General features: G+C 38.3%; 1 protein-coding gene across 21 annotated transcripts in view; it reads right to left on the bottom strand.

The window, feature by feature from the left end:
• The window catches only part of trpm3 (transient receptor potential cation channel, subfamily M, member 3), a 286,085-nt gene that overhangs the window by 111,934 nt on the left and 155,767 nt on the right, over positions 1 to 18,384 (bottom strand). For all 21 annotated transcript variants that reach the window (XM_057832851.1, XM_057832860.1, XM_057832857.1 and 18 more), the window contains exons 3-6: positions 17,451 to 17,652; positions 14,913 to 15,126; positions 14,677 to 14,801; positions 11,787 to 11,958 (exon numbers count right to left, since the gene is read on the bottom strand). In XM_057832851.1, the coding sequence (XP_057688834.1) occupies positions 11,787 to 11,958; positions 14,677 to 14,801; positions 14,913 to 15,126; positions 17,451 to 17,652 (713 nt within the window). The remainder of the gene's footprint in view (positions 1 to 11,786; positions 11,959 to 14,676; positions 14,802 to 14,912; positions 15,127 to 17,450; positions 17,653 to 18,384) is intronic.

Raw genomic sequence — 18,384 nt, 5'->3', positions numbered from 1 at the left:
TATTTCACGTGCCATTTCTTCCTGACTCTTCTTCTTCAAAAGCTACGCATTGTGGGATCATCCTTTCCTGCAATTTCATCCCGGGTCTGCATAATTCACGCAACCTCTCTCACGTAGAAACGCTGTGACATTTTGTCTCACACATCCTCACAAGCAGGACAGTTACATAAGGGGAATATTTTAGGGACCTCGTCTGCTTCAAAAAGTGAAAACGTCACAAGATTACACACAAGTGGGGCAAAAAAAAAAAGAGCGAGAAGAATAGGAAAAATGGCCTCTTCCATGTTGCTGTTTGCACGTTTAGGCTTGTTTTGATGACTGCGGAGGCAATGTTGCGGTATCAAAAACGAATTATCGTTAAAGTAAAAAGCCACCATGGGGCAAATAAGCACAGCTGTGGCAGGTTTAATAGTGGGAAAAGAGTTGTGCACATGCACACAAAAAAAATACAACAAAAAGTCAGGATATTATACTGAACACATGACTTCCGAGTTATTCTATTTTGCTTCCGAGCTGCAACTGTATGTAAACATCTGTACATTTCAGTGCCTTTGACGGCGATAGACGCCTAATTCATTTTGCCAGATAGTTCAATGATTAAAAATATTAACTGAATAAAGTACAAGACAGAAAACTCATAAACATTTCAGACTTTTTTTTTCAAATTGCTGAGCTGCAATGGAGAACACCCTTGCATTTATCAAGTGTTTGAGTTCACTAGAGGTCACGCGTACACCAGCAGCTTTATTAAGTTTTCATTTCAGAAAACTTGCACACAATCTTTTTAGTGCGAAAGCCACAGTTGGCACTTAAAGCAGTACTTCTCAATTATTTTTTCTAACATATAGATAATATAGATGAAATTACAATGAAGTATAACTTTATTAACATTGTTTTTGTTTGTAACAGAAATGACTTAAAGCGCATCAATTTGCCTGAAATTTAAAAAAAAGTCACATTCAAACTGTAAACATACATTCAAAGGTACATTTTTTGACCATTTGATACTGATAAAGAAATATGAATAAAATCAATAAATAATAATTCAAATTGATTAGCAACATTAACTCAGAGCTCATATGACGAACCATTTGACTGAAAAAACAAAAATTAATAAAGCAAAAACGACAATGTCATTGGACAGAGGGACAGTTTTTATTTCTGCAGCAATTGTGTCGTCTAGCATGACCGAGACCATGTCTAATGCTGCAGGCACTATCAGCTCCTTTGATATGGTGTGGGTTTTTTTGCGCTGAGCAACTCGGCTTGCCACCTTGTATGATGCTAAGTGTTCGCTAGTTTACTGATGTAGCATTCACAACGCGGGACGATTGTGAGCAATATTCGGCTCGTTTTCACTGAAAAAAATCAAGTGGCTTATCAATGCGATCTGGGTCTAATGTCTTTAAGTGACGTTTTAATACATTTGGCTTCATGCTGTCCGCTTCCAATATTTTTAGACACAGTAAATATGCCAGTCCTTCCTCATCTCCCACTGTATTAAAAGTGATGCTAAATTCTATGTACGCTTAGTCATATCTCCTCGTCTTAGCTTTTGGGACACATCTTCAACACCCCTTCAAATATTTTTTCATTCATGTCATTAAAGGGGTTACTTAATGCACTTCATATCTCCTGGTCTTTGCTGCGTCCTCTTGTTTGGTTCAAAAATACTGCGCAAACTCTGAAAATGAGAGAGCCACTGCCACCCAATGTGTGGATATGCAATTACACTTTATTATAGTATGTCAAAAAGGTATGTTCCCCGATGTCACATGCAACCTGGCAACGCTTTGCACCCCCCCATTTGAGAAGGACTGACTCGAAGAGTTTTACCCCTTGCAATGTAGACACAAAAGCAAGACCAACGGAAAGACCAATGGAGATTAGGGCTTGCCAAAAACAATTACAGTATTTTGAAATTTTGTAATGAGTTGACTAAACGGTTAATAAATAAATCACAAGTTATTAAATGTAATACTCTGGGCTAAATGTTTTGGCTTGTTGTTGTATTGGAAGCAAAAGCTAGGAGCTAAAATAAGTTGGAGTATAAACATTATGTAACTGTATAGGGTATTCCAAACCAAATGCCGATATGTGTCTGTACAATGTACCTCTACATATGAATTTAATTCGTTCCACGACCTGGTTTGTTAGTCAAAATGGGGACGTATGTCGAGCAGGATTTTCCAATAAGAATACACTATAATCCGATGAATTCATTCCACAGCCCAAAAAACCTACGCTAAATCTTCAATAAATACTGCTGGTAAAATTGAAAATAGCAATTACACATAGCAAAACAAAAAAAAAAATCAATACAAATCTGAATAATGATAATAATAATTATTATTATTATTATGCAATGCATCGGTTTCTAATGTGGCGGTTGTGTTTTGCATGCTATTCCTGAACGCACTGTTGTTGTTGCCGTCAGCTACGGCGGTCAGTAGCCGTGTTGTATTGCACAAATTCTGAAATACACTGGTACCTCTACATACAAAGTTAATTCATTCCAGGACCTTTTTTGTAAGTCAAAGTGGTCGAATCTCAAGCAGGATTTTCCAATAAGTATACATTATAATCCCATTAATTCGTTCCACAGCCAGAAAACCTACACTAAATCCTTGATAAATGCTGCTGGTACTATTGAAAATAGCAGTTACACAGAGCAAAACAAATCACTTATGAATAAAGATCTGAATAATAATATAATAATAGTAATAATAATAATAATACCTTTAATAATGTAACGAATCGGGTTCTAATGTGGCGGATGTGTTTTGCGTGGTGGACCTGAACGCACCGCATGGCTGACTTGACAGAGTGAGGGAAGTTGGACTTATTACTTTCACTTTGTCTAGCTACGGGGACAATAGGCATGTTTTGTTGCACAAGTTCTGGAATAAATGATTATAAAAATCTGACGAAGCTGGGGACTTTTTGACGATTTTACCACAGTAATAATTGTAACCTTAGCTTATAAAGACTAGCGAACGGAGGTCGGAGGAGGAGCGTCGAGATTCTAGACTTTATACAGTGATATTGTCAGGTCAGTTCACGGACGCGCCCACCATGCTCATATTTTTGTATCATTTGCATGGTAAGCCTACCTTTTTCCTTTTATTGCCACCTGCATTCCTGGAACCCATATTGATTTCTCTCACAAGAAAATCCGGTGTGCGTCAGTCTTGCAGGAAAAGAAAGTAACTGCGGCGCTGTCATAAATCGTCGTATTTCGAGCATGTCGTCAGATGTAGAAACAAATGGCGAGTCAAGTTTTACGTCGGATGTCGAAAAGATTGTTTGTCGAAGCGATCGTATGTCGAGGTACCACTCTAAATGATTAAAAACTGGATGAAGCTGGCGACTTCCTTGCCATTGCTACAATAATAATAATTGTAGCATTCAATTATGAGGACTGGTGAACGGAGATCGGAGGAGGACCAAATTGTAGACATATTCCGGCCGCATTGTCGAGACAGTTCACTGACGCGCACACCTCGGTCATATTTTTCTAACAATTCCACCTTAATTTCAACAATTATCGTCACCTTTTTCTTTTTTTCAACACCTGCACTAACCTATGCTGATTAATCTCACAAGAAAATCTGCCGTGCATCCGTCTTGCGAGAAAACAACGAAATTATGACGCTATCATGATCCGTTGTATTTCAAGCATGTCGTCAAATGTAGAGACAAATGACGAGTCAAATTCTACGCCGGATGTCAAAAGGATTGTATGTCGATACGATCGTATGTCAAGTTACCACTATATTTCATTTTCATTCATTATAAAGAAGACACTGGTCAACAACAAAAATGTGTTGATGAAAACAATTGTTCTTGCGGAATTTTGGGGTGCTGATTTTAAATTTGAATTTTCTGTGAGATACATTTTTTTGCCAATCAAGACATATTATTTTCACAGAGATATTTTTAACAACGTGGCTATATAGAACGCTGGCACATAACAATTAGCAATACGTAGCTAAATGACACCTGTTATGTCATGTTTAAGACAACTGCACACAGGAGACCAATAATGTGACAATGCGACAATGTGACGTGTTGTGCTGCAATGCTCCCAATGTGAAAATCAGCAAATTATGACAAACTAATTTTGACAACGATTCAGAAAAAGTATTAAGGGAAATTATATGAAGAATCTCTTTAAAATTATCGAAATGCAGATTGCATGAAAACTAAAGCTAAAAAATGGAAGATTTGAAATAAGCAACCAATCAAAAACCAACAACTCATACAACTGTAAATTAATTTTAAAAAAAAATAAATAAATGTTGGTCTGAGTATTCAGTGATTGTACTTCAGAAAAAAAGAAATACAATTTAAAATATTTTAAAATAATAAAAGAGATTATTTACTAGATCTGTAAAAACTGTTAAATATAAATAAAATAATTTGAACTAAATTAATAAAGCTGACATTTTCTGTGTATTTTTCATGTTTTTTTTTAATTGGAAGAAATATTTAGATAAATAAAATGCATAAAAATGAAAAAAAAAAAAAAAAAAATAGGACTATTTCCTACAGTTGTCCGATATTATCGGGTAAAACCGGCTGATAAAAGCATTTTAAAATGATATTGTATAATAACGGCATCTGTTTTTCATTATTGGTTTTGGGCATGATGCCTTTAAAGTGAATGTAGAAGCCCTCTGCCTTTGTACAAGGGCTGGTCACCGCGTAGCACAGCAATTATGCTTATTGACCAATAGATGTCTCCAAATTAAGATGCTTAGGATTGAGACGTGAGCAGATCATTTGCATTTATGGTGCAAAAATTAAATGAGCAATAAATGATTGAAAAATAATGATATTAAGTCCACGACCACATACTGTATATCGGTTTGGTTTATATCGGTATCGGATATTTGGAGTTAGACAATACCGGGATATCGGTTAAAAAGTCATTATCGGACAACTCTACTGTTAACTCACAGCCTGCCATTGACGACAATAGACATCCAACCCATATTAAGATGGATTGTTGGCATTGAATGATCATGTTTCAGTGTGTGCGATCACTGCTTCATTCCAAACTGTTTTGGATGTCTATCGCCATCAATGGCAGCCAGTGATTTAATTTATAAAGTAATAGTACAGTCGTTTGAACTGTAGGAAGATTGATGATTTTTTTTCTGTAGTTTGAGTGTAGTAAATGGTAATATGCCAAAGCTATTATGTGGCCAATGAAAAAAAGAGAGCAACTATCTAGAACTGTGAATGGCAGCCAACAGGTTAATTTATGAAAGAACGTTCGTATTGTTGATGTTTTTCCTTAGTTTATTTTGTACGCAGTAATATGGCTACGTTACTGTGGCCAATGTAAAACTATTTTATTTTTAGACCAACCCCATGCATAACCTAACGAAAATTTCAAGGTTCTCGACATTCCTTGTAGCATAACTTAGCTTTAATCTTCTGTCTACGGGCTGCTCCACGGAGGAGGTCATGATGTCACGGCTAATCTGCAACGCAAGGCTTGATGCCTTTCGAGATTCAATTACCTTGCCTACTTCATCGTTTTTTTTTTTTGTTGTGTTTTTTTTTTTTTTTTTGTAAGTCGCCGTGATTAATGAAACTGCCCGTGGAGAAGGGTCAGTGAAGGTTACCTCGAGTAGAACCACACACATACATGCGCATATATAAAGCATTTGTGTCACTCCGATATTCCTGGTAATTGAAGTGAAATTGAAAGCACGAGCACTCAAGGTGGCTTCTTCTTTCTGCTAGACTTGATTTGAACTTGGCGAAATGTTCATTGCCATAAGAGCTTCTAAGGGTAAGAGGGAATGTCGCTGCGAATCATATGCAGTTTTTTTTTTTTTTTTTTTTTTTTGCAAGTTTAGGAGAGATGATAGAAAAAAACATTTATAGAAGAGCTGGCCTTTCTGCAGTCGCCTTTTTGCTATTTTTCACTGAAGACTCCTCGAGATAATGTGTCATCTCAGTGAAAGCCATGTGATCTGCTCCAAGCTTCTTTTTTACTTGACATTCGTCTTTTCCCCCTTCAGCTCACCCTGTCAGATCTGTCTTGTCTGCTCCTTTTCCTTACTCCTCTTTACTTCCTTACTTTCTTACAGTAAATGAATAAAAAGTGGCAAACTCTTGAATGGCACCTATCATTAGCTTCTAGTATCGCTATCAAGGGTGTGACAATATATCGAAAAGGTGATGTATTGTGATACTTTGTAGCCCAAAGGATTATCGATATGCTCCCACCAGGTACCAAAGTACCAAAAGGTTGCTAGCAAAATCTTCCATTAGAAAATGATTCACTTTAGCTCACTGGCTGCCATTGACGGCGCTAGACATCCAATTCATTTTGATTGGATCGAACGTCTAGTGCCGTCCATGGCACTGAAACTAGAGCATTCACAGCCAATCTTTTGTGTGGATTTACAGGTCACTTTCTGTTAATTTTAGACCATTTACAGGTTACTTCCTATAGATTTTGAGTCTCCTCCTACTCATTTGGGGACATTCTTGAGTAACCAAAATCAACATGAAGTGACCTGCAAATGCCCCAAAATCGCAGTATGTGACCTGTAAATGCCCAAAAAGGATAACAAAGTGACCGAAAATCAAAAGAAAATGACGTGTAATGCCCAAAATTGAACTCATTGCCTGGCATTGGCTGCCACTGACAGCCATAGACGTCCAATCCATTTGAAGTGGGAGGGTGGCAGGGACTGAACATTCGTTCAATCACTGCCATCCCTCCTACTTCAAAAAGATTGGACGCTAATAGTGATAAACCAATTCACAGCAGAAGGATAAAAATAGCTTGTTTTTCTGTTTATTAGTTGTTTTGTAGAATATCCTAGAATGATTTCCTGACCCATGTTTCGATAATTGTTGTATCGCCATCTCGTGAGATCGTTATTTTGTGCTTTGTATTGCGAATCGTATCATATCATATCATATCATATCATATCATATCATATCGTGAGCTACCAAGAGGTTCCCACCCCTAGTTTACATTGCAGTATATCCAAGCAGCCATGACAGCCGGCCAACATATGGTGTCATTACATGACATTGCGATATCAATATTGTAGAGCCCGAATAATATTAATACTGCAAAGTCTGTCATGATTTGATTTCCACTGACTTGAATAGATTGAGTTACACTTCTGGCCAAAAGTATTGGCACCCCTGCAATTCTGTCATATAATGCTCAATTTCTCCCAGAAAATGATTACAATTACAAATGCTTTGGCAGCGGTATCTTCATTGATTTTGCTTGCAATGAAAAAGCACAAAAGAGAATGGGGGGGGGGGGGGGGATAAATCATAATCATTTTACACAAAACTCCAAAAATGGGCCAGACAAAAGTATTGGCACCCTTTGAAAAATCATGTGATGCTTCTCAAATTTGTGTAATTAACAGCACCAAGCAAAATTGTGAGGAAGCATGGGCAATCTCAAGGCTACAAGTCCATTTCCAAAGACCTGAATGTTCCTGTGTCTACTGTGCGCAGTGGCTAACCTCCCTAAATGTGGACGGAAAAGAAAAATTGACGAGAGATTTTAACGAAAGATTGTGTGATGGTGGATAAAGAACAGTGACTAACATCAAAACAAGTTCAAGCTGTCCTGCAGTCCGAGGGTACAACAGTGTCAACCCGTACTATATGTCGCCGTCTGAATGAAAAGGGACTCTATGGTAGGATACCAAGGAAGACCCCACTTCTGACCTAGAGACATAAAAAAGGCAGGCTGGAGTTGCCAAACCTCACCTGAGAAAGACAAAAAAATTTTGGAAGAATGTTCTCTGATCAGATGAGACAAAAGTAGAGCTTTTTTGGGAAAAGGCATCAACATAGAGTTTACAGGGGAAAAAACAGGCCTTCAAAGAAAAGAACACGGTCTCCACAGTCAAACATGGCGGAGGTTCCTTGATGTTTTGGGGTTGCTTTGCTACTTCTGGCACTGGACTTCTTGTCCGTGTGCATGGCATTATGAAGTCTGAAGAATACCAACAAATTTTGCAGTATAATGTAGGGCCCAGTGTGAGAAAGCTGGGTCTCCCTCAGAGGTCATGGGTCTTCTAGCAGGACAATGACCAAAAACACACTTCAAAAAGCACTAGAAAATGGTTTGAGAGAAAGTCCTGGACACTTCTAAAGTGGCCAGCAATGAGTCCACACCTGATCCCATAGAACACCTGTGGAGAGATCTGAAAATGGCAGTTTGGAGATGGCACCCTTCAAATCTCATAGACCTGGAGCAGTTGGCCAAAGAAGAACGGTCTAAAATTCCAGCAGAGCATTGTAAGAAACTCATTAATGGATACCAGAAGTGGGTTTTTTGCAGTTATTTTGTCTAAAGGTTGTGCTACCAAGTATTAGGCTGAGGGTGCCAATGCTTTTGTCTGGCCCATTTTGGGATTTTTGTGTAAAATAATAAAGTTTTTTTTTAATTGGCTTTTGTGTTTTTTCATTGCAAGAAAAAAAATGTAGATATTACTACCAAAGCATTTGTAATTCCAATCATTTTTCATTTTCTGGAAGAAATTGAGCATTATCTGACAGAATTGCAGGGGTGTCCATACTTTTGGCCAGCAGCATAAGATCAGAGGGTTTAAGGTCTAACCCTCCTGTTGCCCAAGTTTTGTTGGGTCAGTTTGACTCATGGAATGTGAAAGTGTGGACAAATTATTAAAAATTAAGCTCAGACTCATTGGCTGTCATTGACGATGGTAGATGTCCAATCAATTTTGACTGGGAGGGGCATTAAATATGTCAGAAACTGAATTTTTAAAACTTTAAATCTAATTGTAAACATGTAAGACTAGCAAAACACATTTAATACCCAAAAATACTTATTTTTTACAAAAAGATGGGGCAATTTGACATCTATGAGTACACATCCTAATATAAAATAATCCTACAAATAATTTCAAAATTAGGGCTGTCAAAATTATCGCGTTAACGGGCGGTAATTAATTTTTTAAATTAATCACGTTAAAATATTTGATGCAATAAACGCACATGCCCTGCTCAAACAGATTAAAATGACAGCAGAGTGTAATGTCCGCTTGTTCCTTGTTTTTTGGTGTTTGGCGCCCTCTGCTGGCGCTTGGGTCCAACTGATTTTATGGCGTTCAGCACCATGAGTGAGCATGGTGTAATTAATCACATCAACAATGGCGAGCTATTAGTTTATTTTTGATTGAAAATTTTTACAAATTTTAATAAAACGAAAACATTAAGAGGGTTTTTAATATAAAAGTCTTTCTATCCATGGATCGCTTTAAGAGAATGTTAATAATGTTAATGCCATCTTGTTAATTTATTGTTATAATAAACTAATACAGTACTTATGTACCGTATGTTGAATGTATATATCCGCCTTGTGTCTTATCTTTCCATTCCGACAATAATTTACAGAAAAATATGACATATTTTATATATGGTTTGAATTGCGATTAATTACGATTAATTAATGTTTAGGCTGTAATTAACTCGATTAAAATTTTTAATCGTTTGACAGCTCTAGTTAAAATGAATAAAAATGTAACTATTTGAAAAAAAACTGGTCAATTTGACCTCAGTGAGTAAACATCCAAATGAAAAAATATCACAAATAGCAGTTTCACTTAAAACGATGTCTTAAAAGTCAATAGAACCCGTCAACATAACAGGAGGGTATAAATGTACACACTGAAGATATTTGTTAGTTAAGGTATAACTTATATGATGAAAAGCAAGTTTAAAATTTTGAATCCAACTTTCCGGTGATTGTGTGGCGACTGGGCGTCCCTTTGCCTTCCCAGCCCCTTTTGTATGATTCCAGGCATAGGATGACAAAGGGAAGTCCACAGGTCACAAGACTGCAGGCGCGAGCAGAAAGAAAGTTAGTATAGTATGTGTATTAAAACGTTTGGATTTTAAGAGACAGGAAAAAAAAAAAAGATGTCATCGAAGGTCAGGTCAGTGGAATGTTGTTTTAACTTTGGTCTCTGTGGCTTTAAAACTTATGGATTCATATCAGCAAAACCCTTCAGACATTCACAAAATATGTTTGTGTGTGTGTCGACAACAAAAGAAGGGAACAGCAAATAAATCAGGTCGCTGTCCCTCACATACTGTAAACAATACTAGTATGGTGAGAGAGGCTGTTGAGAAATGTATTTAAAGTGGGAATCGGGCGGGAGGGGTTGAGCCTGGCTTTTTGTCTGAATGTGGGAAAGATTGAGGGGTAAAAAGCAGAAAAATGCATTTTGTGTTTGTGAAGCTTCATTTGGTTTCCAGCTAAGCTATTAAATGGACATTGAAAACTGAGAAATGCAATGTGACAGCGGCTCAATACCAAATGAAGACCGTGAACACAAGCAAAAATGAGCGCATGTCTGCTCAAATACGCATTAATAATGTGTACACGCAGGGGATAAGCAAAAACTACAAGGTGGGCTGCCATAAACGATATTTTTGATAGCCGAATAATCGACGATTATGAATCGCGTTATTTCCTGTAATATGCATTGAAACCCAAACTATGCATTGAGAAAAATTTGGAACATGAATATTACGTAACTATGTAACTGCGTCATTGTTGTTTTTTAATATAGTGGTCTGAAAATTTCTCACATTTCTGCAAAAAATCACCATGAAATGTGGTCTGATCTTTGTCAAAATTACACAGATGAAAATACAGTGTCTGCTTTAACTAACACCACCCAAACATTTATAAGTTTTCATATTTTAATGAGGATAGCATGCAAACAATGATAGAAGGGGAAAATAAGTAAGTGATCCCTCTGCCTCAGGAGACTTAAAGAGCAATTGAAACCAATTTTCACCATTTCAAACATTTTAAGTCATGTGCGTGCCCAATCACTGATGAGTGGTTTGAAACTGCCTTTCCCACTATAAAACACACACCTGGTAAGAAATGTCTGGGGTAAGAATTGTTGAATGATCACAATGGGAGTATGTCATACTCCAATGTGAAACATTAAAACTGTTCAGACCAACCGGACACTCAGATTTCCATTCTCTGCGTCAAATTAAAAAATGGATAAATAATGGATTAAAAAAAAAAAAGAATATTTTGTGGGGTTTTCTCATATTTTTTTCCTTATTTAAAAGCATACAAGATAAACATGACAATTTTGGAGTATAAGACGCAACATGGATGAGTGTCTTGCCCAGTTTATCCGTGAAATTCAGATTTGTAAACGACTGTAATGAATAACATGTCCCTGTGAATGGTAATATTGCACTACTTTGGAGTTTTGGAGAAAATTTGAAATTGAAGGGCAAGCAGTGCCATTGACGGTGAAAGATGTTCAATCCATTTTAACCGGGATGGGATGATCACTGGCAGTCAATTTCAGTCAAAATGGATTGGACGTCTATCACCGTAAATGGTAAAAAAAAAAAAAAAAACCTTTTTGGAGAATATGCTCACTGGTCTCCAATATTGGTACATATTGAGGTGAGTTCATTTGAGGAGAGAGTTCACCCAAGCTGTCAGAATGCTTTGAAGAAAATACTGTATAAACCCGTCCTGAAGGAAGGGACCATTTCAAAGGCTGGTGGAGTTAGCTAAAAATATCCTGCCCAACAGAGCATGTGCAGTGTAACACAAGCAACAGATTCGTCAGGCTGCGCTGAAACAATACAGTGCAAACCCAATTAACCCACCGTGTTATTCATGTAAGGATTACAGAGTCATCAAGCAATTCCACATACTGTGCCAATGACCAGACAAAGCAGGTCAGTCGGACAGCGAATGCGTGCTAGTCACTCACGTGTGTTGATTTTCTGTAAGGAGATGTGTTTCTCTAACTGTCGGCGCAGTTTGACCTCAGCGCCGTACTTCCCCGTGGTACCGTTGTCGGCCAGGATGAAATGTGAGTGAAGGCTGTTCAGCACCGTCAGCTTGCTCATTGGGTTGGACATGGTCTGGTACGGACGCACCACCTGCAAAAAGAAACACAGGTCATTCCCAAATTAGAAGACATTTGACATCCTTCAAATATTTAATAATACAAATACAAAATACTAAAACATGCAGGGTTTTTTTTTTTTCATTTTACTTGTCCAGAGACCAGTGGCCTGTACTACGAAGCCAGTTTTCTGGCTTAGCATGGTAACTTCGAGAGTAACTTCATCACGTGCAGCATAACTTCCCGGCTAACCGGCACTACGAAAGGTGGATATGTTGAAACCGTGGAATATTGCCATGGCAACACACGCAACACGTCAAACTTGGTCGTCTCAGAGTTAGATCTTGCTTAACCCCAGCTTTCCGATTATCCATGCTCTATTTAAACAGCACTCCTCCGCGGACGTGTCCTCTTGAAAATGACAGCGTTCCTGGACGACCCATATGAAATTGGCGCGGATTGTGAGGGGCTCTCTTCAGAGGGCACGGGTATTCAGAGCCCCGGACAATGAAAGATAAAGATTTTCAGCTGAGGGAATTCATTATCTGTGCCAGCTGATCGAGGCGGACATTTCTAACGTAACCCACCGAAGTCAATCACTCACAATCGAGCGGAATGTGTGCCTGTTCTTGCACTATTTCGCCAGCGAACAATATATGTATTCCATCGGTGATGCTGAATATCTGAGTAATAACACTGTATGCCGTGCGATGCGGAAAGTGGTAGGAGTGGGGTATGGAAACGCTTCAAATTAATTGTTGAAATGCTATACAGAAACCTGTGTCGGCTTCGCTGAATGAAAACGAATGTGGCGCTTTGCTCTCATACGAGAAATATATTTAACAAACTTTTTCAGAGTTATTTTGTTGTGTAAATGCATTTATAATAATCATAGAAATATGTGGACTATTTAAATATTGACAAAACGTGCGTTTTTTTCTGCCAACTCGAAGAGATTAAAATAAATGTCAAATCCACTGATAGAACAGACACACAAATATAAAATACATAAATGTTTATTTAATATGCATCTTACAGTCTTGTTTAACTGTGAGAATTCGTTACAAAAGACGGGCTGTAATTTATAATCATTATGTACAGGCATCGTCACAAATGTGATCACACAAAACGTAACCACGCATCGCATCCCCGCATTTCCTTCTTCTCCTGATTCCTCAAAAGTATAAGATAACATTTCGGGGGGGGGGGGGGGGGGGGCCCCGGGCCAGCAAATCAAGTTAATTGCTCGGGCCGGGTCAGGCTGGATTTCTTTTTTAGGCCCGATCTAACCTTTATTCTGAAGATGTTCAAAGGACATACATATTCATACTGTACAGTCAATGGGACTGCTTTATGTGGTGATGCACATACGAAAAATTATTTCTTAAAGTTAACGTACCAAATCTTATTTTATTGTCCTGACAGCAGGCTTTATTTCTTTTCATGGACATAAGTAAACTGGCATATTGACGCATTCACAAATCACACGATCTGTAATCCGCTGCCAACAGACCAGCTCTACTCGCTGAAGCGGTGTTGAATTTCGTGGTGAGGGTGGATTTTTAATATCTCATAACTCAGCATGATTATTGCGCATTCCTCCTCCGTGAAGTAAGGTGCGCGTGCAATCGTTACAAGTAGTATTTGACTCTGGTCTCTGCCCCCTTTTATGTGAACGCGCAGTAACTCTGATTGGGTTGACACAGGTTCAACTAATCAACCTCATAATAAACGTCGTAGCACCGATTGATTAACCAAGTTTTGTCAACTCCGGTTACCCGCCGGTAAGCAGGATTACTTCAGGGGAGGTTGAACTCCATTCGTAGTACAGGCCACAGGAGCGGACCTAGAAAAATATTTATGGGGTGGCGAGAAAGGTGCAGGAACTTTTTGAGGGTGGCAAATATTTCTTGATGGTAATCTTTGGACAATGGTACGATATTCCGCGACAATTTGATTCAAAGGCCTTCAATCGATTTATTACAAAACGATGAAGACATTTAACACAATCCGTTCCAATTTACCTAACGCAATAAGAAATACAAAACAGTTTTGATGTGTTTGACAATTTTGTTGATGAAACTTTTAAAAAAAAAAAAAAAAAAATATTTTGCATTTTGATTAAATTACATTCAATTGTGCCTCACAATACAATATATTGATCCACATGGATTAGTTGTTACACTCCAAGTGTCAACATATGGCATATGGGCAAACATGTTGAATCAGAGTTTGCCAAGTATTTGTGAGTGATCGGATCAGTGACATCCCTAATTATTATTATTATGATCAGGTTCCTCAATGACACCACTACTTAACTGATGGCAGTAAATGTCAAATTTAAGTTTTCATAGGTGCCGTTTGCGGTGGTAACTGGCGAGGCAAGCCTATCTTTTAGGGTGGCAAATTTAGAAGCATTTCATAAGCGCTGGCACACACTGATATACATTATACATCTCATGTAAAATGAAGCAACTTTTAAAACGGATATTACATATTTACACCAATGTATCTTTGTCATCAGACATTAACATTAAATATCAACCAACACTAAAATCTTTTATTTTCCAATCCATGTCACCACAGCAATTACGATTTAGCCGTTTTTATCTTAACAACAGATATTTTCCAAGATTATGTAGACCAGTGTTATCGGCATCAGCAAACACCACACAGCCGGGTCTCGGAATCAGTATCGGCAGTCAAAAATGGTATTGGTGCAACACTACTTTCTTCTCATTGTATTACTTACATCTTTGCCAACTAGATCCTCCTGATTTTCCACGATGCCCCAGGGTGCAATACCAATAGTGCAGATCTTCCCCCTTGACTTGGATGCATGGTCTTTTAGCGCATCACCCACATGGCGAATAACCCCTATTTTGTACATGTGAATGAGGACCAAAAAAAAAAAAAAGTCATAATATTGACAATCGACTCACATCTCCTGTTGTGCACATTCGATGATTCATAATATACTGTATGTACCTGTATTGACCCCTCCAGTGAAGATCCAGGCTCCAGTCGTCATGGCTGCCTTGATCAGCCCTTTGCCAAAGACCTGCTTGAGTTTGGGCTGCAATTCAAAGTTTTGCAGCCCTCCGTGGACTGAAATGAGCAGCTTGGGAAGCTCCAGCTGCCACTCCTTGGTCATCAAATGCAGCAGCAGGTCCGGCTTGGTGTCGTAAGACACTCGCACATACTGCGCACAGTTGGATATGTGTAACAGATCACGGTGATAGTGTTTTTTAAGCTACAAACGTATGAGACAGATGTTTTCTGTAATTGGAGGCCACATGCATTATGAAAACATCTGTTTATCTATCTTTTTCATCCTCAGACAGAATATGACATATGCACGGCATGAATAATTCAACCCTAAAAATAAATGAGCAACTATACACCTGTAATCATCTACGCGCAATGCATGGGCGCGCCAATTATTAGTGACAGTGAGTGGAAGGATCACACGCAAAAGTCATTCGAAACAAACTCATTGCACTTCATTATCTTTCAATTCCACAGACTTAATTGATTATCCTGTCTTGAGATATTCGGATGATGGATGGTGATTCAAAATGGTATAAATGTTTTTTTGTAGCTGAGAAGCGAATGATCACGTTTCATCGTGTTTCAAAATACCAGGCTCTGATTTGTTTAATCTTTCATATGTAGTGCATTGTGGGATATGTAGGCTGATGTCAAAAAACATGATGTTGATGTGTGATATTAGATGCTTCATCATCTGGCTATTTTTGTCTTTCTGCTGTGATTTTAGATGAATTTGTTGATGTCCAATCCATTTGCACTGGGAAGGATGGCTGCGAAAGAAGATTTTTTTCATTTGTTGCCAACCCTCCCAGTTCAAATAGTTTGGACGTCTATCACCGTCAATAGCAGCTAATGAGTAAAGACGATTGAATGGTTCTTTGGAATAAGACTAAAGTTTCTAGAAGTCTTGAATCAGCTGTCTGCTTGCAAAAATGTTGTTTTCGCCAAAAACGACGATAAAGAAAATATTTTGTCGACGAACTTTTTTTTCATGAAGTGACGACAACGAGCTAAAAACGTGGCTTGTGAGGCTAGAACATACCAAGACGAATTCCAGTTTTCGTTTATGGGAAGAAAATGCGACATAGTTTCTGTCATGTGTTCACAATGCGTGACATTTTCATATAGAATAGAATAGAATAGAATAGAATAGAATAGAATAGAATAGAATAGAATAGAATAGAATAGAATAGAATAGAATAGAATAGAATAGAATAGAATAGAATAGAATAGAATAGAATAGAGGCACGTGGAGTACGTCTGCATGCATCGTAGCAGTGTTTTGGTCGTGTCACTCATGTGAGATGTGCTGCACCTCTCCCTCACTCTCTTCACCGGAGTTTAGGATGTGTTCCAAGCTAGACTACGCTCCATCCATGTTTGAAAATACATGGTAAGATTCTTATCTTGGCTAGAGAGAATATGCAATGTTGCTTTAGCATTTAAACGCCTGTGCTGAGTGATCATCAAAAACTAAATTTAACTCGTCGCGTTAGCATTAGCATCAAATTTAGCGTGGCGAGCCGCTCCTCTTTAACGTTTGCACAACTTTTATTTACATACAGTTTGTGGCTTCTAAGTGGATTGAATTGAAAATATTCTACTGCTTTTCCTGCTGAGTGTGTATTATCATCACGGAGTAGGCGTTGTCCTTGTAAACACTACAATATGTGCTTGTCTGACTATGTTCATTTGAAATTGTCCGAAACAATTATTTATTTTTGTTGAATTTTACAGACGAAAACATTTTGAGTAACTGTCTACTTAAACTAGACAAAATTTGAGATATGATATGAAATATGAAATTTCATCGACTAAAACTAGACGAAGATGAACACATTTTGAAATGACTAAAATATGAATGAGAAGTATTTTCATCCAAAAACAACACTGGCTTGCAGTTTGAATGGTGCTGCAAATGCAGGGCAGTGGACTGAATTGGTGTCGACGTACGTCACGTGAAGGCAGCGGGGGAGGAGTTGACTTAAAAGTGATGGTAGTGATGCTCAAATCAATGATAATAACAATAATGCTTTGATCTGAACAGGAATTGAACAATCAAAACCCTGCTGTGGTTGACGAGTTTCAATGACACTTTTGTTTCAGAAGGAATTTTATAAGTGAAATGAAATTCACTCAAATCTTTATTTCATGCTTGCAGAAATGTTCAATTAATTGCTCCTCAGTTTATCGTTTCTGTGCCAGTGTTGTTGGTTGTCTGGCCTCATGAAGACGCTGTTTGCTAGGGAAATGTTAAGTTTTGTCAAAACTGTTTTCTCCTCATTTTGGAAATCCAAGTTCAATTTCTCCGAGATGATACTTCCATCGTACTGAAACGGTTGTTATTATTTATTATCGTAAGGACGAGTTTATTCTCTTTGTGATTATGCTAAAACCTCCACTTTATAAAATGGCTCACTGTGACTCATTTTGCTATGCCTGGTCATACACTGTAGGTGGTATGTGTTATATCACCATTGCTTTGTTGGAATGTCCTCCTCCCTGGAACTCAATGGTGCCGAATGCATCAGTTGGGCTGAGCTGGGTGTGTTTGCTGATGGACCATTTCTCCGACAGACTATCATTTTTGGCCTGCCGTTCCGCCTTATCGTTGTGACTGGATGAAATGCCGGGGGGAAGACCCACATGTTGTCCTATCAGGCGTCCGCAGCAGCACCTGGATGAGAGGAGAAGACAATCATCATTGACAGAGGGCACTTTCACAAAATTGGACCTGCGCAGTACATGATCACATTTCAGTGCCATTGAAATCCAGTCCATTAAGACTGGGAAGGGCTGACAGAAATCGAATGATTGCAGCTACTCTAACCATTTCAAATGGATTGGACGTGAATGGCAGCCAAAGAGTTAAAAAGGAGAGACAAAACTAGCTGATGGGTGTCAAACTCAGCTTAGGGCACTTTCACATTAGACCAAGAGGACTAGTGTCCGGTTGGAGAGCTACCTCGCAACAACACTTGCAAATGACTTCAGGTTTGTTGCCCTCTGGCAGGAGATAAAGGGCGATGAGATCACGTACAACTAGACTCAGAGACTCAGCTGTTTTTCCCAGGGCCATCCTCGTTTTCAACACTGAACAGCACTAATTGTTCATGATGCTGCTATGTAGCGACTTTTGCATAATAATTTATTCTTTGTCTTTTATTTAGTAGTATGTTTAAGTTGTGTGTTATTTTACTGTCTTGTGTTTTATGGTCCCACAGAGTAGCTTTCCAATTTCGTTGTTTGCTTGGCTTGCAATGAAAATAAAGGAATTGAATGAGGTTCATTATTCCCACTGCGCCAACCGAGCTTTCCAAGTAGCATCATGTAGACGAAAGGCGCACTCTTTGATTGGACAAATTTGGAAGAGGAAATACCGCCCTCGAAGTGGAGTGGAGGGAGCGTG

Source organism: Corythoichthys intestinalis, chromosome 3 (assembly GCF_030265065.1).
Source record: "Corythoichthys intestinalis isolate RoL2023-P3 chromosome 3, ASM3026506v1, whole genome shotgun sequence".
NCBI lineage: Eukaryota > Metazoa > Chordata > Actinopteri > Syngnathiformes > Syngnathidae > Corythoichthys > Corythoichthys intestinalis.
This window is presented reverse-complemented; position numbering and strand designations above follow the sequence as displayed.